At 37.4% G+C, this 21,308-nt stretch overlaps 1 protein-coding gene across 1 annotated transcript; it reads left to right on the top strand.

Annotated features, from left to right (window-relative positions):
- Nucleotides 1–1,351: 1,351 nt before the first annotated feature.
- fermt3a (FERM domain containing kindlin 3a) lies at nt 1,352–19,317 on the top strand. Its single transcript, XM_079606350.1, has 15 exons — nt 1,352–1,635; nt 2,642–2,766; nt 4,663–4,896; nt 7,426–7,542; nt 10,285–10,453; nt 11,339–11,441; nt 12,693–12,800; nt 13,023–13,151; nt 13,836–13,882; nt 14,151–14,275; nt 14,351–14,457; nt 16,395–16,610; nt 16,717–16,841; nt 18,517–18,658; nt 18,775–19,317. The coding sequence occupies exons 2-15, from the start codon at nt 2,643–2,645 to the stop codon at nt 18,952–18,954; spliced, it is 1,926 nt and encodes a 641-aa protein (XP_079462476.1). The 5' UTR covers nt 1,352–1,635; nt 2,642; the 3' UTR covers nt 18,955–19,317.
- The last annotated feature ends 1,991 nt before the right edge of the window (nt 19,318–21,308 follow it).

Below are 21,308 nucleotides of genomic sequence, written 5' to 3'. Positions count from 1 at the left end.
TATATATATTTATATATATAGAGACAGATAGACAAATGAGAAGCCAGTGTAGGGCTGGGCGATATGGCCAAAAAAAATTATCACGGCAGAGGGTAGCCCCTGGTTTCCCTTATTGTTTTTTTTTCTTTTTTATAGTTGGAAACGATTTAATTTAAAATAGTTGGAAACGGTGTATGTGCAATATGTTTATTATAGTTTGCTTTACAGTAAGTTCAATACTCTAATAACAAGGAGTAGTTTTAGTAGTAGTGTTTAAAGAGCACATCTGTTCAATAATCAGCAATGCACACATTTTGTGTCAACACCGTCAGTTTTTCGTCAACACCGTCAGTTTTTCGTCAACACCGTCAGATCTTCGACGTTTGGATGTATGTTTTTGTTATTTTTTTTGGGAAAAAAAATATTCTTCCTTCAGTTGGTGTTGTTTTTGTAATAAAGGACCATCTGATCTACATCCTCTTAGGTTTTATTTATTTAAGGTATTTGTTTTTACAATATTGAAATTAAAATCAAAGTTTGAAAATGCAAATATTTAGAAATCTGAGTTTTCAGAATAGTGTGAAATCACAACTTAAGTTTATATATTGTATTTTGTTTACATATCAGAGTAACTAAACACTATTACAATATACTTCATAACTTTAGATTCTTGTTGGATTGGAAGAATTAAAATTGTTTACTTTTTAGTGTCTCTGACGGAGTTGACACAAATCCAGTTCTGAAGGGAAACATGTAAATTTGTTTAAAATGTGTTTTTATTTAGAATCTGTTCCTTTACATGGTTAAATAGCTAAGACTTTTCTCTGCAGAAACGTATAACTCTAATTGATATAGTGTGTATTTAAAAAAAAACGTTTTTTAAAACGCGTTTTGTCCCGACTCTCAAGAATCAGTGAGTTACTAGAACTGTTCATTTATAAATCCAATAATCTTAAGAAAAGTCCAATTTATTTAACTATGACGGAGCAGAAGTTTTCAAGATCCCTTCCATGTAATGAGCTCAACTGAGAAGTTATATCTGTGACACTTTACAGTAAGGTCTCATTTGTTAACTTTAATTAATGCATTAACTAACATGAACTAAGAAATATGTTTGCAGCATTTATTAAACTTTGTTAATGTTAGTTGATAAAAATGTTCTTGCTCATGCTAGTTCACAGTGCATTAACTATTGTCAACACAACTTTTGATATTAAAAATGTATTAGCACATGTTAAGATTAGCATTAATAAATGCTGTAAAAGTGTGCATTGTTAGTTCATGTTAACAAATGAAACCATATTGTAAAGTGTTACCGCTAAATCAATATGAATATGATTGCAGAAAGAAGACTAATAATTGGCTTTGTTTCATTTTAGAACAGCATCTCCACTCTCCATCACAGGAAGAGGAAGAGAAACCTATTTATTGTCAACTGAACCCTTAAGAAATCATTCTAAAAAAGAGAACAGCTATTCACCCGCTCAGACGGGGTTGAAACCTCAGCAGAAAAAGACAGAAAGAGAGGAGGGAGGAAGTGACTGCACATGTCTCAAAAAGTTCTTGAGAGACAGAGAGATAGAGAGTGCAAGAGACCAAGGGCGTAGTCTGTACCATCGCTTAACATTTTTGGAACCACAACTAGGCCTATACGAGGTAAGAAACGGAGGAAAAACTGAAACCGAACAGAAAGGAAGGAAGGATGGGATGTTTTTTTCTGACGGGTGTTGTGAGATTTAGAAATGAAGAGAGGAGTGGGCACACATGGGCCTTAGGCCTAGATGGGCTCCGTAGACATGCTAACTTTGTTTTGGCATGAGGATTTCTAAAGTTTGTTTGTTTTAGTTTTTTTAAATATCTAAGTGTCAAGTGGTGCACCCTGATACATTAACCAAAGTAAAATAGCCAGGGTTTGATTTTTGTTAGTAGATCTTGTGTGTGTGTGTATATTGAATGGAATAGCAAAGGTCACTGATCACATTAAATCCACACAGCATGTTAATTTAATTTCTCTTTCTCACTGATAAATGTTTTTGAAATGTTTTTTATATGATGTTTTTGCTCACAGAATAAAAAAAATGAGCCAATGTTATATATATATATATATATATATATATATATTTGTGTGTATGTGTGTGTGTGAGAGTGAGTTAGAGTGATATATATATATATATATATATATATATATATATATATATATATATATATATATATATATATATATATTTTCATATATCACTTTTATACACACACACACGCACACACTATATATATGTGTGTGTGTGTGTGTGTGTGTGTGTGTGTGTGTGTGTGTGTGTGTGTGAGATTTATGATAAATTTAGGCTCAAAAGTTAATATGTATATATATATATATATATTGTATATATATATATATGTGTAAATATATATATATATATATATATATATATATATATATATATACTGTATATGTATATTAACTTTAGAGCTTAAATTTACAAATACAATTTTCTGTAAATTATTGATGTAAAAAAATGGTTATTTGTCAACCACAATGTAATTGTGCGGATTACAGCGATTCTAAATTGAAAGCTGGTTGAACAGATGACATGCAAAACTATAGAAAAGGGAAATAGCTGAGATTGTGAAAGCATAATATCTAATGGCATTTCTTCTAAATCAGAATGGCAGCGTGGGACCTGTCCGTCAGTGTAGAGGAACTGGGATCGGAGGCACCACCTCTTAAAGTCAGTGTCACCTCGGACCTACATATTGGTGGCGTCATCCTTAAAGTTGTGGAAAAGTCACGTGAGTTTTGGATGTCTGATTTATTATAAGATATTTTTGCCATTGCTTAGGGCATTAGGATTGTTGATTTTAGACACAAGTCTCATGACACATAGTCTAATGCCTGGTGCACATTGTACGATTTTGGGCTGTCCCAGACAAAAGATGACATTCTCCTAAAACTACCGTCAAATCAAAAACCAATAGTAGCACCAAGTCTGATGAGTCAATTAGTAAGACAACCACAAACTACCACGTTCTCTACACACATTCTTTTTTTCTTTTCAAGAAAAGCCATGATCAAAATTAACACTACAAATTGTTTTTGTTTGCTAACCACCATTTAAATCCTGGGTTTCACTTTATTTTGTTGGTCCCTTTAACACATGCTGTTGACTATAAGTAAAGTTGCACCTGCATGTCTACTAGCTCTCATTAGAGTGTCAGTAGAGTATTAGACTGGTAGGGTTAGGGTTAGAATAAGTAAGACAGTCTATTCAAATTCTAATGAGAGTTAGTTGACATGTAGTTGCAAAGTTACTCATAGTTAACAGAATGTTCAAAAGGGACCATCATAATAAAGTGTAACCGTCCGTTTTTAACGTGTCTTGACTGCCGTACAGTCTGACATTGATGACACCTGAGATCCTACAGTGTGACATGGCTTTCAGCGGGGATCGTGTTCGTACAGTATGACGAGCAACAGTCATAAAGGACTATTATAAATTGTACGGTGTGCACCGGGCTTAAGTCAAGTCTCAAGTCTTTCCAAACAAAGTCAAAGTAAATTTTCACTATACCCTGTTCAATGAAAGCATACAGTGAACAGAAACTGAAACACTCAACAAAACGAACAAAAAAGTATCTTAAAAAAATAGTACATACAGTATGATCATGTCCTAAATTATATGTCTTCTGAAGCAGTTCAGAATAGCTTTGTGTGAGAAACAGATTGAAAAATTGTCATTATTAAAGAAACAGCTCACCCAATAAATGCCGAAATTTACTATATACTCACATGTTGTTCCAAACCTTTATACACTTCTATCTTCTGTGGGGAAAAAATCAAGAAGGTAACACCTTATTTTACAGCATCCTTGTTACAAGTTACATGTACCTACAACACAGTAAATTGTGCATTATTACTTGCAACTAACCCCAAATGGTAGCTCTTTATTTTGCAGTCCTGTTCCCCATGTACATGATGAACAGTAATTACAATAACTTGGTAATAATAGGTACTATCCCAGAATCTACTCCTAAACCTAACCTTATCCCATGTAGTAACCTCATATTATCCAGTATTTTCTTAAGTACACTGTAATTACACATACTGTAAAATAAAGTGGGTAACACTTTATTTTAGTGTCCTTGACATCATAAAATAAAGTGTAATCATAAAGTGCAACCACAAACCCTATTCCTAACCCTACAGTAAGTACATGTTGTTAATTAATATTACCCAGTACTTAAATGTATAATTACACTGTAACAAAGACACCTTAAAATAAACTCTAACCAAAAATAAAATGTTTAAAAGTTTAAACATTTATAAAAGATAAAATTTGTATCAGTGTTGATCCATAAACAGTGAAATTCAAAGAGTTCCAGTGATGTTTTGTGGACCTGACTTCCACTGTATGGACAAAACCACTTCAAAATATCTTCCTTTGTGTTCTAGAAGACAGAAAGTCATACGAGTTTAGAACAACGTGAGGATGAGTAAATAAATAACAAAATTATTTGAAAATCTCTGCCATTCCACAACCCATTAATATACGTACATATTCAAACATCACACATTTGACATCACCAAATGCTCCCATTTTTGGGAGACACTCTTCATCCGTTTCAATACAACCATGTTTGAAATGAGATGAGAGCTGACAGATGACAGAATGTTCTTCTCTTCTGTAGAAATAAAGAGGGATTGGTCCGATCATGCTCTGTGGTGGGAACAGAAGCAGCAGTGGTTGCTGAAACCATCCTGGACGCTGGATAAATGTGGAATCCATGCAGACGCTCGACTCTGCCTCACGCCCCAACACAAGCCCCTGCGGCTGCTAATGCCCAACGCCATCAGCGTCCGCCTGAGAGTCTGCTTCTCCAGCCCTGTGTTCCGCACCGTCATGGGCATTTGCAAACTCCTGAGTGAGTGATGGTTTCAGCTCTTCTAGCTTCTGGCTTTGAGATCATCTTCCCAGCTAACAGGGAACTTTCTCAGAACTTTGGCCAACTTCCGTCAAAGTTATGAACAAACGTGCTTCCGGTAACCTGCGCTCATTCAAAGTTATCTGATCTCAAAATGTTAGCACAAAACCATTCGTTATACATCATTCATGGAAGGTTTTTCTGAAAATTTTCAGTTGGACGTTCGTCTAATGCTTTTTTAATGTTTTAGAATGTTCAGAGGACATTCAAAAGTAACATTCCCGTAATGTTTGAAAAATGATCAAATGGAAAGATCCCTTGTCATTTGTATATAATTAAGAAAAAATATTTAAAAACATAAAAAAAAAAAACTGAACTTTCAGGGAACCTTTAGAAATAATGTTTTCATAACTTAATGGGAACATTAGCAAATGTCCTTGGAATATGTGTTTTGTTAGCTGGGTACATGGAGAAAGTATGGAAGCTTGTTTCCGCCACAGAATAAAAAATAAAAAAGGTAACTGAGACTTTTTCTCTCACAATTCTGACTTTTTTTCTCTCACAATTGGCAGTTTACATTGTACATTATATCAGAATTGTGTGATATAAAGTCACAATTGCATGTTATAAAGTCAGAATTGTGAGATTTAAACTCGAGATATTAGGGCCCTGTTTTAACGATCTAAGCGCATGGTCAAAGCGCAGGCCCCAAGTTCACTTAGGGTGTGTCCAAATACCCTTTTGCTTGTAAAAAAAGGTCGGCACGCCAGGCGCATGGTCTAAAAGGGTTGTCCCTATTCTCTTAATGAGTAATGGGTGTGTTTTAGGATTTATGTGCGTTAAACCAATCAAGTCTCATCTCTCATTCCCTTTAAATGGCAGTTGTGCTCGCGCCATGGCGGATTCGCTATTTACAGGACGGAATTTGATAGTGGAAAGACCGAACGCGTCTCCAGAGTGCAAACGGAACTGCTTGTGCGCGAGGTAAAAGTGCGCAAGCAGACAAAGATACCATCATATCTTTATGTACACAGTAATGATCTTTTACATTGCAATCCTTTTATTTTAAATATTTGGCATGTTTGTGTACTGCTGTGCGTCCCTGTGTGTTTAATAAGCAGAGTGTTTGCGCATTGTGGACCCGCCAATGGGCGCACATTACTAACGCGCTCTTTAAATAACAAAAAAAATATATTGCGCTATTGACTTTAGACCAGGTTTCAGTTGGTCAATGGTGCAGTCTATTTCTGTTGCCTCAAAATAGCAACGCGCCAACAATGCGCGTGAACACACCTTGTTTTCAGACCAGTACGCCCATGGGTGCACAAATGGGCGCAAATGCATTTGCTATTTAAACAACTTGGACGTGTTGCAGGACGTGAAAATCATAACTGCGTCAGGCTGAAACTAGCAAAGAACACTTGCGTCGCCCTTGGCGCTGCATTGCGCCGGGTGTAAGATAGGGCCCATAATCTCACAACTTCGTGTTATAAGGTCAGAATGATTACGATATAAAAACTCGCAATTGCGGGAAAAAAAATCTGAATTACAATTTCGAAATTCTTACTTTATAACACGCAATTGTGAGTTTATGTCTCGCAATTCTGAGAAATAAAGAGATATAAACTCGCATTTGTGAGATAAAAAGTCGCAATTATCTTTTAAAATGTTTTATTCTGTGGCGGAAACAAGCTTCCATAAGAAAGTGTGTTGATGACACACAAAAAATTTGCATTCATCTATATTTATTTATGTCGTTTCAGGATTGATCAGAGAAGGCCTTTGCAATTCAGAGGCCCGTTTCAAACAAACAGTTTGATGTTTAAAGCTTGACTTTCTGCTTACGAAGTGCTGCAAAAGCTTTGACAACTTTATCCTTATGCAGAGATCTCATTATGTTTTGTTCAATTGACATCTGGGCAAGTGTAGAAAGTATTTCTGGCTGCATGATGGACTAAAGTTATGATTTATCAGCTGCAGGCGCCAGATATAAACAGAAAAACAATGGGAAAAAAATGCAATGAAACTAAAACTGCCATTAGGAGGTTTTAATCATTCAGTCAAACAATTCCTTCAAAACGTGGACTCATTCGCTATGGCAATGTGAAATGGAGCAAAAACAGACAAGGTTATAAGTCTAAAATGAAAGTAGCCTAACAGTAACTGTTGTATAAAATCAATAGGCTATCACATTTGCAATCGTGCTGATATCCGGGAAAACAGCACTCTTTATCCTGTTATAAATATTAACAAGAACTCATACAGGGACATTTTTGCCCCATATATCTTGTTTTTGGGTTTTTTTGGGCTCCCGTTAATTTCCGGACGGAGAGCCCTTCGGTTGCGAGGCCGGTTTCAGGTGAAACACAGTGTCAGTGTCTACAATAGATGGAAGCTTTACATCAGTTCCAAACCAAACGTGGTTTAATTTTATTTAAACTATTTAAAGAATAGTTTTAGGGATGCCACATTTCTGATTGAAAACTACTGCACGACACCTGTACATGACATTTGTTTTCTCTCTTTTAGACATTCGCCACCCAGAGGAACTCTCCCTACTCTGGCCAGTAGAAGGGAAAAAGAAAAAGAAAGATAAAGATGTTGAGGCAGAGGTGTACGACATCACATGCTCACCACTTCCTTCAAGTGAGCAATACATATACAGAAAATATTAATTCCAAACCAGTTCACATAACGTAATGTTCTAGGACTTATTTAGCATACTTGACTGTTTCTAGAATCAGAAATGGAAACAGAATTACCTTTATTTGCATTTATGGTTACACAAACACACACACACACACACACACACACACACACAAGGATAATCAAGTCAAGTCAAGTCATCTTCATTTATATAACGCTTTTAACAATGTAGATTGTTTCGAAGCTGTTTTACAGAGATAAACGTATAATTTAAGGTAACAGATTGTCTTGGCTTTATAGCGGTTCTTGAATAATGTTATTTTCCAGCTAAAGTTAGTTTTGATTGATTCACTTCCGTCAAAAGGATAATTTGTTATTAAATTAGGGGCCGCTAAGACGACACCGTTCTCTCTACACAGACTATAAACGCGAACCTGTAAGAAACGCTGATGGCGCTCACGTGCGCATCAAGAATTAATTCTATAGTTATGTCCGTTTGAATATATGTGTGCAGGTTTGTAATTCCCTACAAACCAAGCCTTAAACTACTTGTCCTGCCTATAAATTTGATACAGAATTTTATTGTATTTTATCACTACGGGGTAGATACGCGAATTTCCACAATGCTTTATCTGTAGAGTGGTAAAGGGATCCTCCATAGGGAGAGGCTAGTTGGCACTTCAGCACTGCTTTGACATCGGGTCCAGGCAAAGGTCCTTCGTCAGATCTGGATACGGCCTGGATCCGGCAGGCTGCGGGAAAACCTCGGGATAAACAAAGACACTAAAATTATCGTAGATGCCATTCTTCTTATGATGTAACGAGTACATCAGGATTTAAGGGAAGTGTTCCCAGTTCCGGCTGACCTAATCTATGCAGCCTAACATTGAGTTATAGAAGTCTATAATGCATTATGTGAATGCTAGGTCAAAGAGATGTGTCTTTAATCTAGCTTTGAACTGACAGAGTGTGTCTGCTTCCCGGACAATGGTAGGAAGACTGTTCCAAAGTTTTGGTGCTAAATAGGAAAAGGATCTACCGCCAGCAGTCGATTTTGATATTCTAGGTATTATTAACTGGCCGTAATTTTGAGATCGCAGTAGACGTGAAGGACTATAATGCGTTAAGAGCTCGTTCAAGTACTGCGGAGCTAAACCATTTAGTGCTTTGTAAGTAATCAGCAAAATTTTTAAATTTATACAATGTTTTTTAGGCAGCCAATGCAGTGTTGACAGAACGGGGCTAATATGGTCATACTTCCTGGTTCTAGTAAGAACTCGAGCTGCTGCGTTTTGAACTAGCTGTAGTTTGTTTGTTAAGCGTGCAGGGCAACCACCCAGTAGAGCATTACAATAATCTAGCCTTGAGGTCATGAACGCATGAACTAATTGTTCCGCATTTGTCAATGAGAGCATATGGCGTAATTTAGATATATTTTTGAGATGGAAAAATGCGGTTTTACAGATACTAGACATGTGACTTTCAAATGAAAGATTGGTATCAAAGAGCACACCCAGGTTCCTAACCGACGACGAAGACTTAACAGAGCAGCCATCAAGTGTTAGACAGTACTCTAGGTTATTACGTGTGGAAGTTTTTTGTCCAATAATTAGAATCTTTGTTTTTTCAGAATTTAGTAGTAGGAAATTTTTTATATCAGCTATGCATTCTGTTAATTTTGTGAATTGGTAAGTTTCGTTAGGTTTTGAATAAATATACAGCTGAGTATCGTCGGCATAACAGTGAAAGCTAATTCCATGTTTCCTAATGATATCTCCTAATGGTAGCATGTACAGAGTGAACAGCAGCGGTCCTAGTACTGACCCTTGTGGTACGCCATACTGCACTTGTGATTGATAAGACATCTCTTCATTTACTGCTACAAACTGATAACGGTCAGATAAGTATGATTTAAACCATGCTAGTGCAATTCAACTAATGCCAAAATAATGTTCGAGTCTATTTAAAAGGATGTTGTGGTCAATGGTGTCAAATGCAGCACTAAGATCAAGTAACACTAATAGAGAGATACAACCACGGTCGGATGATAAGAGCAAATAATTTGTGACTCTAACGAGAGCTGTCTCGGTACTATGGTACGGTCTAAATCCGGACTGAAAATCCTCGCAGATATCATTTCTTTCAAGAAAGGAACACAGTTGTGAGGATACTGCTTTTTCTAATATCTTTGACAGAAAAGGCAGATTCGAGATCGGCCTGTAATTGACTACTTTTGTAGGATCAAGTTGCGTTTTTTTAACAAGCGGTTTAATCATAGCTAGCTTAAAGGTTTTTGGTACGTATCCTAGAGACATAGATGAATTAATGATATTAAGAAGAGGATCTATGACATCTGGAAGCATCTCTTTCAGCAGCTTAGTCGGTATAGGGTCTAACATACACGTTGTCGATTTAGATGATTTGATGAGTTTGCAAAATTCTTCCTCTCCTATAGCAACAAATGAATCAAATTTTTCCTCAGGGAGACTACAATGCACTCCCTGATGCGATACTGTAGTAGACTGTTGCATAGTTATAAATTTGTCCCTGATATTATCGATCTTATCGTTGCAATAAAAAATAATTCACTTTTATGTGAATATCACAGTACAAACACCTTTCATCATTATAATGCCTGCACAATTGATTTATTACCTCAAGTAAAGTTCATATAAATCTGCTCTAATATTTGTATGTTTAGTTATTATTATAATTTTTTTAATATATTTGTGCAATTTGCAGGCACCATCCTGAAGCTTGCCAATGGCATGCCTGCTTTCTATGCTGAATCTCCTGAAACTGAGGCTGTGTACAAGATGCTGGCGGTCAGTCAGCCTGCCCCGGCCCCAGAGACCATCGCTAAAATGTACCGGACAACTAATGTAATGGAGAAAGCACAAATTAACAGCAGGTAGAGTAATACGCTAAAGGCAAAATGCAGTATACAGGGCCTCTAAATTCAATGAAATACAGTATATTGCGTGTGTGAAAATCTTCTATACGGTGCACTCAGAACCTGTACATTTTTCACATTTTGCTTTGAGCAAAAATCTTTTTCGACTATACAGAACGTTTAGTGGAATCGTTTAGTGGCTTCACAGAACTACAGGTAGCCTACTTCACTGAACCACCGGTGCCAATAAAGGACCCACATTTCCAGGTTTCTCCAGAGATGTTTGATTGGGTTCAAGTCCAGGCTTGGTTTGGACCAATACATGACATTCACAGAGTTGCCCCTTAGTCACTCTTGCATTGTCGTGGCTGTGTGCTTAGGGTGGTTTGAAGTTGAACTAATGGCCCAGTATGAGGTCCTGAGTGCTCTAGACCAGGCTTTCAATAAGGATATCTTTGTGTTTGGCTGATTTCAGATTTCCTTCTACCCTGACCAGTCCCTTAGTCTCGGAAAACATTTTGCATTAGGCTAAAACATGACAAATAGTGAAAAAAATGAAGTGGTCTGAATACTTTCTGAATCCACTGTGCATTCTCTAAACTTGAACTGCTCACCATTTTACTATAAGCAATAATGGTCCAATGGCAATTTAATATTTTTTGGACATTTACCATGGCAGTACTTTTTTTAAGGTATTATTGGTAACATGTAAATACCATGGTACATGAATATGGTATTCATTCAGTCTATTCATCAATGTGATACCATCAGTGTGATACCAATCTGATACCATCACAAAGTACCACATTTATTATCATGCATGACCCCAGCTACAGTTGCATACAATGCGCATTGTAAAAACAATCAGTTCGAATATGCTTTAATGATAACATCTCTGCTCAGGTGGTTGGATTCGTCCCGTTCTCTCCTACAACAGGGAGTCAAAGAAAATGATAAACTGCAACTGCGTTTCAAATACTACAGCTTTCACGACGTCACACCACAGGTAGGCATGACGCCATCAGTCTGTTCTTCATGTGTTTCTCAATTAGAAAGCAGATTTTTTGCTACAGTGTTTCTTTTTGACAAACTGTATTTGTATTTATTGTTTAGTCTAATAGTGTTTGGCCAAATAAGCATCAAATATGTGCGAAATGAGCAAATAACAGCTTTAACCAGTAAATATCATTACAACACATCACATTATTTAGGTTAAATATTTTTGTCCGATAATCTGTAAAACAGCGATAACTCAGATTTGTCAACAACATCAGAATTTAACAATGCAAATATAAAAATAAACTTAATAAAACATTCTGTTTCTACTTAAAGGATTAGTTCACTTTCAAAAATGTTTTTGCTGATAATATACTCACCCCGATGTCATCCAATATATCCATGTCTTTCTTTCTTCAGTCGAAAAGAAATTAAGGTTTTTGAGGAAAACATTCCAGGATTTGTTCTACTCAGAATGGACTTTAATGGAAACCATCTATCCCAATGTTCAAAGAGGGTTCAAATGTCCGTCTCAATGCAGCTTCAAAGTCTCTACACGATCCCAGTCGAGAAATAAGGGTCTTATCTAGCGAAACGATCGGTCATTTAAAAAATAAAATAAAAAATAAAATAAAAAATATATATATATACTTTTAATCACAAATTCCCGTTGTGTACCATCTCTGAGATGCATTGCGTCATCACGTTGGAAAGGTCATGGGTCACGTCATCTGTAAGTTATTTGTCTGTGTAAAAAAAAATTCATAAAATTTTCTCCTCCAACTTCAAAATCGTCCGACATCTTTGTTTTAATTTATTATAATTTTAAAAAAAAATGTCTTGACCTTTCCAACGTGATTTTAACCTTCTTATTGGGATAGATGGTTGCCATTGAAGTCCATTCTGTGTAGAAAAATCCTGGAATGATTTCCTCAAAAACCTTAATTTCTTTTCGACTGAATAAAGAAAGACATGGACATCTTGAATGACATCTGGGTGAGAAAATTATCAGCAACATTTTTTTTTTTTGAAAGTGAACTAATCCTTTAAAGAGGTCTGACTTTGATGATGTCACTACCTCAAATATATATATTTTTTATAGTATTTTTCATAAAATGCATAATCTACAGAGAGTAAAAACAGCAATACTTATTTTTTAACAAAAACTTTTTATAAATAGTAAAATATAAATAATGTTTATTTTGTCCACTTCTCCCCCATACAAATGATGAATAATGTGTACCTAATATGTACCCGTCAGACTGATGTGGTGCGCCTGACACAGCTGTATGAGCAGGCGAGGTGGGCCATCCTGCTGGAGGAAATTGAATGCACTGAAGAAGAGATGATGGTCTTTGCTGCCTTACAGGTATAGGTGATGGAGAGCAGATATCAATGCATCATACTCTTGAACAATGATCTATCTAAACACAACTGAAGCTTAAGTGAAAGTAATATTTTTGCGATGTGTGTGTGTGTGTGCGTGTGTGTGTGTGTGTGTGTGTGTGTGTGTGTGTGTGTGTGTGTGTGCGTGTGTGTGTGTGTGTGTGTGTGTGTGTGTGTGTGTGTGTGTGTGTGTGTGTCACATCAGTACCACATTGGGAAAGTGTCTCTAACAGAGCAGTTTGTGGCATCCAGTCCGGCTATGGATGATCTAGATTCAGCTCTACAGTGCCTGGAGGTGAAAATGGAAGGAGAGAGCAGTGCAGATGACATGCTGGTCAGTTTCATGACATACACACATGCCTTTAACAAAAGAGAACAGGCACATATTTAAGTTCTCTCAAAAAATAAATGCGAGGACAAGACTACACAAACCCAATTGCATGACAAAACTGACAGATAGGCCTACAGGATCAGGATAAACACCAGGGAAGTTTACAAAACAAGCATAGAGCGAGCATAGATATAGATTAAGTAACAAGGAGAGAAGCAAAAACAGGTCACAAACCAGTGGCTGATGAGAACCAGCTGTGTTCTGCCACCACGTGGACAAAGGAAACAAAAACAATGCTAAGAATACACCCAATATTGACTTTTAGATGACCTTTAAGCATGATTTCAGCAATACAACCATTATGAAAACAAAACCATCTATGAAGCAACACAAATTAAAGAAAAAAAAGACCAATTGTTTTGTCAGGAAATGAATGAATGGTATTAAATAGCATAAAACAGATGTGAAAACTTGCCCAAACTTGATATTTATGAATACTCTTGTTACAGTTCAAAGTAGTTTTATTTATTTTTGTTTACTCGAGACATATTATCATAACATATGACGATATTGGAGTATTGTTTCAAATCATCCCAAAATCATAATTTTGGTGATAGTCACAAAGTCACTTAGATGTATGGGTCATCTGAAATGTTTGCATCTCTAACATCTCAAATGTCCATACAGGAAACAATGACAGCGCCAGAACTACATGACTACTTGAAAATATTCAGGTAAGACACAAATCCCAGCCCCCCTCCAACATACATAACATACCTCAATTGTTTTTGTGGGAAACTCAATTTCACACATATTCACAAATTCAATTCAATATACACATATTCAGTTCTGACAATATAGTAACACAGCTAGATAATTTTGATATTATGTTTAAACTGTGTAGCCAGAGGATTTTTTTTCACCACGTGTATTGTGAAAAGTGCTGTAAAAACAACCCTCACGTTTTACGACTAATATCCCTGTGGTTTTACCTTCTCTCAGACCGAAGAGGCTGACATTGAAAGGATATAAACAATACTGGTTTACATTTAAGGATACGACCATCTCCTACTACAAGAGTAAAGAGGAAAGCTGTAAAGAACCAATTCAACAGATGAACCTTAAAGGTGATCACACGCTCATCTATTAAAACATGCATGTACTCATCACACAGACGCACAACAAGTCTCTCATCAACACAGGTTGCGAGGTGGCCCCTGATGTAAGTGTTGCTGGGCAGAAGTTTTGCATCAGGTTGCTGATACCCGGGCCAGAGGGCATGAATGAGGTCTACTTGCGCTGTGAGCATGTAAGTCAATGATTATCTGTGTACAACAGCTCAGCTATGACATCAGTATGTATATTCATATGTGTTGGTTAGACAATTTAGTTTTTTTTCAATGGCTGGAGCAGCTATGGCCAATTTAGTTCTGTTTGTTAATGCAAACCTCTAATGAGCCAACCACATGGCAGCGACTCATCACATAAAGTGTAATGTAAATGTAAAGTAAAGGTTCTATATAGAACCCTAAAGGGTTCTGTCAATCGCTTCATATATAGAATCGTTTAGGGGTTCCCATCATGGGATGGTTTTATGAATTTAGTTTTATTGAATTAATTGTGTTTACATTTTTTGTATGAATTAAGCAGCTTGTAAACATACTTCATTAAACATTCTCAAAACGATCCCCATTCTCACGGATCCACGAAAACGACTGAAAACGCTGTGTTCTGCTGCCAGGCCATTAGACAGCGATGAAACACTGTAGACTGAACACGTAATAGGCATGTGCATGACGCACTTTGAAACCAGTTTACAAAATTTTGCATTTTCAGGCACCCAAAACGGTGTTGTCGTGTAAATAAACGGCCAAAACACATACAAAGTTTTACATTTTTATTTGAAAACGGTGTTGTGTAAACAGCCCCGTTTCTCACCTTCACTCCGTGTTCATCTGGTCTCGTTTTGTGTTAGCGCTCGTCTCTATCTCCTGTTGGACGTTTATTAAACTCTGCATTTGAACTGTATTCCTGATCATCGTCTGTCTGCTCCTCGCTAGTTGCAATATTGCCATGCATTACTTGTAAAAGTAACTTTCCCCAACACTGTTGACCAGTGCCCGCAAAAACAACAGTTTTGCCTGTAGTGTCTGGCCTTAAATCTACATCTTCAATTTAAATCTAATTGTAAAATATAAATTCTATGTAAATCATCAAATTAAGTGTAAATCCCAAATAAAAATGTTCAATATATACATTTATCAAATGTATAATGTTTTAAATGTTAAATTTCCAGTGAAATATATTTCCTAGGCTGGGATTTGTGTACCATTAATCAATTGTGTACAATTAAACAAACATTAATATGGCTGGTTTTCACATACATCATTTTAGAGTTTACAAAGAATTGTGTATAAAAAATAAAAAAAAACTCATGAAAAACTCAAATGAGCCGCAGTTCTGTGGGTTTACATACAGTATAAAATCTCCAGAGGTGTGTTTCTTGTGTTTCTTTGGTCAGCAGCCATATCACCCTGCAGCCCAAGACTGGTTGCCCACTGAAGCTAAGCAGGGCTGAGCCTGGTTAGTACTTGGATGGGAGACCTCCTGAGAAAACCAGGTTGCTGCTGGAAGAGGTGTTAGTGTGGCCAGCAGGGGGCGCTCACCCTGTGGTCTGTGTGGGTCCTAACGCCCCAGTGTAGTGACGGGGACACTATACTGACAAAGAGCGCCGTCCTTCGGATGAGACGTTAAACCGAGGCCCTGACTCTCTGTGGTCATTAAAAATCCCAGGATGTCTTTCGAAAGAGTAGGGGTGTAACCCCGGCATCCTGGCCAAATTTGCCCAGTGGCCTCTGTCCATCATGGCCTCCTAATCATCCTCCTATATATACTGATTGGCTTCATCACTGTCTCCTCTCCACCAGTAAGCTGGTGTGTGGTGGGCGTTCTGGCGCAATATGGCTGCCGTCGCATCATCCAGGTGGATGCTGCACATTGGTGGTGGTTGAGGAGATTCCCCCCCTTCTATGTAAAGCGCTTTGAGTGTCCAGAAAAGCGCTATATAAATGTAATGAATTATGAATTATTAAAAGCATTGTGAGTCTAATTAGATTGTAGAGCTTAAAAATATTAGATCCTTCTGACATGCCAGGAATATTGGATCTCTACCAAATCCCATCAGAAGAAATCCTTTTTGTTTGGTTTTAAAAAAGCAATTAAACTCTGACTCTGTCTTGTTCGTAGGAGCAACAGTACAGCCGGTGGATGGCAGCGTGTCGTCTGGCCTCGAAAGGCAAGACTTTGGCTGACAGCTCCTTCTCTAGTGAGGTCCAGAGCATCCAGTCATTCTTGGCCATGCAGAAAACCACCCCTAGTAATAACACAGCTCAGACAGATGAGAGTATTAATACACACAGCCTCGTCTCTCCACGATACCAGAAGAAGTACAAACCCAAACAGGTACCACGTTTCTGGGTCATTTATTAGTCTTTAGTGTGACATTTCATCCCTGCTTTTTTGTTCCTCTTGAACTTTATCTCTCTCTCTCCCTTTCTCTCTTGTTCAGCTCACGGTGAGAATCCTGGAGGCCTATCAGAATGTAGCTCAGATCTCATTAACAGATGCCATTCAGAAGTTCCTTCAGATCTGGCAGGCTCTGCCTGACTTTGGCCTCGCTTATATTGTAGTCAGGTGAGTTTAGTAAAACTTGTTTGTAGGCAGAGCCTGTCATGCACCACTTCTTTTGAAGACTGTGAATCATTGTAATGGTAAATGGTGTAATTGTATAGTATGCATGAGGGCCAGGTTCAGATCCTAACACAAATAATATGACATTTATATTCAGAAATATGTACCATCCATTTATAACCTTAAAGTAGGTATATCTTGAACATTTAAAGGGTTAGTTCTCAAATTATGTAATTAATTCCTCACCTTCATGTCGTTCCAAACCTGTAAGACTTTCGTTCATCTTCTGAACACGAATGAAGATCTTTTAAATGAAATCTGAGAGATTTCTGTCCCTCCATTGACAGCTACGCAACTACCACTTTCAAGCCAATGCGCATTCACGCAACAACGTCTGCTCTCGCTTCAACACAACACACAAGTGTCGTGGTGCTCTCGTGAACGTGCGTTGGATATTAATATTTTGTAAATAAAGGGGTAAATTGTGTTTTTTGCGCAAACTAAGCACTTGCGTCGCTTCATAAAATTGAGGTTGCACCACTGGAGTCACATGGATTACTTTAAAGGGGTGGTATAATGCCATTTTTACAAGATGTAAAATAAGTCTTTGATGTCCCCAGAGTGTGTGTGTGTGAAGTTTTAGCTCAAAATACCCCACAGATATTTTTATAATGTTAAAATTGTCACTTTTTGAGGGTGAGCAAAAACGCACCGTTTTGTGTCTGTTCCTTTAAATGCAAATGAGCTGCTGCTCCCGACACAGGGGGCGGAGCTTCAAGAGCTCGTGTCCTTTTACCTCATACAGAGATGCACTGAAAATGTCACAAACCTTTAGCCTTTTATGTTCAAACCGGATTTAGACTATGATGGAGAGACTCATGCATGAATGCAACAGGACATTTCTGATTGGTTAGTTGATTCATTTATGTAGCTTATGTGTAGTTATCTTCTAGTCATTGATTGGCATATTCTGTCTTGATAATCTATAAATCGTGTGCAGGGGGCGGGGTTTATGTAAATTCTAGGGTTGGTGATGTCACCAGCCGTTTGTTGTAGTCAATTTCCAAAGCAATTTCTTTAAAAGCAAATACCTCCCTTTGCTTTGAACTTTGAGCGCTGTAACTTTGCAGATGTTGTTTATGCTCAAACAGCAACATTGCACACTAACTAAAGTTTAAAAAGTGAAATCATAGTCAATCACCCCTTTAATATCTTTACTACCTTTCTGGGGCTTGAAAGTGGTAGTTGTGTAGCTGTCAATGGAGGGACAGAAATCTCTCAGATTTGAAAGATCTTCATTTGTTCCAAAGATGAATGAAAGTCGTATGGGTTTGTAACAACATGAGGGCGAGCAATTAATGACAGAATTTTCATTTTCGGGTGAAATTCCCCTTTAAAATGTAATTGCTAATTTTAAGAAAATGAAAGAAACATAATCCCAACTGTGCTCTATTCTGTTTGATGTAACGCTTTACCTTTATCTATTTAGAAAACAATTTACATTTTGATATCATTTGAATTATTGCATGACAAAAGATTACATGTTACTAACAGTAAATGTTGTTAATAATAATAGCAATATTGCTGACTAAAAGAATCTAAGCAAAATAATCAATTACAATCAGATTGTAAGTGACATCAGAAACAGCATGTACAATTTCTGTCCACATAACTGCAGGTTTAAGGGTTGCCGCAAGGATGAGGTGCTCGGCATTGCCAATAATCGTTTAATCCGTATTGACCTGAGTGTTGGAGATGTGGTGAAAACCTGGAGATACAACACCATGAGGCAATGGAATGTCAACTGGGACATCAAACAGGTAATCTGTCTTTATGTATATTATGAGATTTTTTTAGTGCAAAAGCTTCTTCCAAGCTCTCGGCTTGATATCAAATATCACTGTCAAATAATAAACCCCTTCCCTCTCTGTACCAGGTCGCCATTGAGTTTGATGGCAATGTGAACATCGCATTTAGCTGTGTAACTGCAGATTGTAAGATTGTCCATGAGTACATCGGCGGCTACATCTTCATGTCCACACGAGGACGGGAGCAGAGTGACACCCTGAATGAGGAGCTGTTTCACAAACTGACAGGCGGCCATGAAGCTCTATGAGGGGGAAAAAAAGTCTGTGCACCTATGGACTGGTAAAATATGAAGACAACAAAAAAAACATCTGAGAAATGTTTATTCAAAACCCCAAACGCATAAATTCACACACAGATATGGCCATTTATGAGTATTTACCTGAAAACAACAACAACAACACTATTGTGTCTTCACAGGTTTGTGAGACCTGAGGTGTTTCATTTTGTGACATTTAGGAATGTGGGATTTCTCTGTTTTTGTCTTATAGCTTTGATCATTCTTATGGCATGTTATTTTCAAATGACAACACCATATCTTGTAGTTATTAAATTTCAATGTCAAACCTTGTCAGGTATTTTCTTTCATTTTTTAAAGTTTAGTTTCTAATGTATCTGATTCTTATTGTTGTCTTTTGATTAGAGTGAGTGAGTGAGTGAGTGAGTGAGTGAGTGAGTGAGTGAGTGAGTGAGTGAGTGAGTGAGTGAGTGAGTGAGTGAGTGAGTGAGTGAGTGAGTGAGTGAGTGAGAGAAAAAAGGGAGGCTTCTGCTTGAGCTCTGTCGAAGCCTCGGTCTGTACCTCGTCAACGACAGGGTGAGCTTGGACTCTAGGGAGATACACCTACAGTTCATCTCAGGGTTGCTCAACAGTTGACTACATGATCACAGATCTAGACATGTTCTCTTTCAGAGCATTCACGGTCAAACCACTAACACCCCTATCAGATCACAGCCAAATTACTGTGTATCTAAAAAGGACAGAAAATACTAACATACACCCACAACCCAGTAAGCTGTACAACATCAAAAAGATTTACAGGTTCAAAACAGCACTGAAAAATACCTGACCGCATTTGACCACCCCCAAGTGTGCTTACTTATAGATAACTTCATAGAATATGATTATCCTCATAATAAAGTTGGTGTAAATCTGGCTGTAGAAAACATAAATGACATATTTGATTATCTGGCAACAATATCTAATCTCAAAACCACTAAGAAAAATCATAAGCAAACGCAAAAGAATGAAAAACGGTTTAATTCGGATTGTAAAAGAATAAAGAAAAATTTAAGACAGCTTGCAAATCAAAAACACAGACAACCAGACGATTCAGATTTACGTCTTCATTACTGTGAGGAGCATATAAAAATACACTCAGAAAGAAGAAAGAACAGTATATCCAAAATCAGCTCAAAACTATTGACGATTCGGTCCATTCAAACAGTTTCTGGGACAACTGGAATCTCCTGAATAAAAATAACCATGAACAAATTTCTATACAAGATGGAGACACCTGGAAAAACATGAATATAAAACAAACACAAATATATGAAAAATTCAACCATATAGAAAACATAATTGGCAAACACCAAAATCCGCTAGACTACCCAATCACAGAAAAAGAGCTGATAGATAAAATACAGGCTCTGCCAACAAAAAAGGCAAGAGGACCAGACGGCATCCTTAACGAAATGATTAAAAATATAAACCCCAAATTCAAATCGGCAATAATGAAACTGTTCAACTTGGTTCTGAGTGTAGGTCATTTCCCTGACACCTGGAATAGAGGACTCATAACGCCCATATTCAAGAGTGGAGACAAATCAGTCCCAAACAACTACAGAGGCATCTGTGTGAGCAGTAATCTGGGGAATATGTTCTGCAGACTGCAGCATCATCAACGCAAGACTCGTCCACTTCCTCACAGAGCACAATGTCCTGAGAAAAGTCAGATTTGATTTTTACCAAATTTTAGAACATCAGATCATATCTTCACCCTACATACCCTGATCGATAAATACATCAAACAAAACAAAACTAAAATATTCGCTTGCTTTGTAGATTTCTAAACTTTTAGAATCGGGTATCGGGGGCAAAACATACAACATTATAAAAACAATGTACTCAAACAATCAATGTGCAATTAAAATTGGCAATAAACAAACTAAGTTCTTCACTCAAGGACGAGGTGTGAGGCAGGGCTGCCCACTATCACCGACCCTCTTCAATATCTACATTAATGAATTGGCGAAACTCCTAGAGGAGTCAGCAGCTCCTGGCCTCACCCTACATGACTCCACTATAAAGTTCCTCCTGTATGCAGATGATCTGGTCCTGCTGTCTCCAACAGAAGAGGGTCTACAGCAGAACCTGGACACCCTGCATCAGTTCTGTCAGACCTGCGCCCTGAACATTAACCCAACTAAAGCTAAAGTACTAACGTTTCAGAAAAGACCCAGATGTCAGGGAAAAAGTCACAATTTCACCCTCGGTATGACCAAAATTTATCATACCACAAGCTACATATACCTCGGGCTGAAAATTAGTGCAACTGGAAACCTAAATTTGGCCGTGAATGAACTGAAAGAGAAAGCAAGAAGGGC

This window comes from Phoxinus phoxinus, assembly GCF_949152265.1.
Source record: "Phoxinus phoxinus genome assembly, chromosome: 3".
NCBI lineage: Eukaryota > Metazoa > Chordata > Actinopteri > Cypriniformes > Leuciscidae > Phoxinus > Phoxinus phoxinus.
The sequence above is the reverse complement of the archived record's forward strand: the minus strand, read 5'-3'. Positions and strand labels throughout refer to the sequence as shown.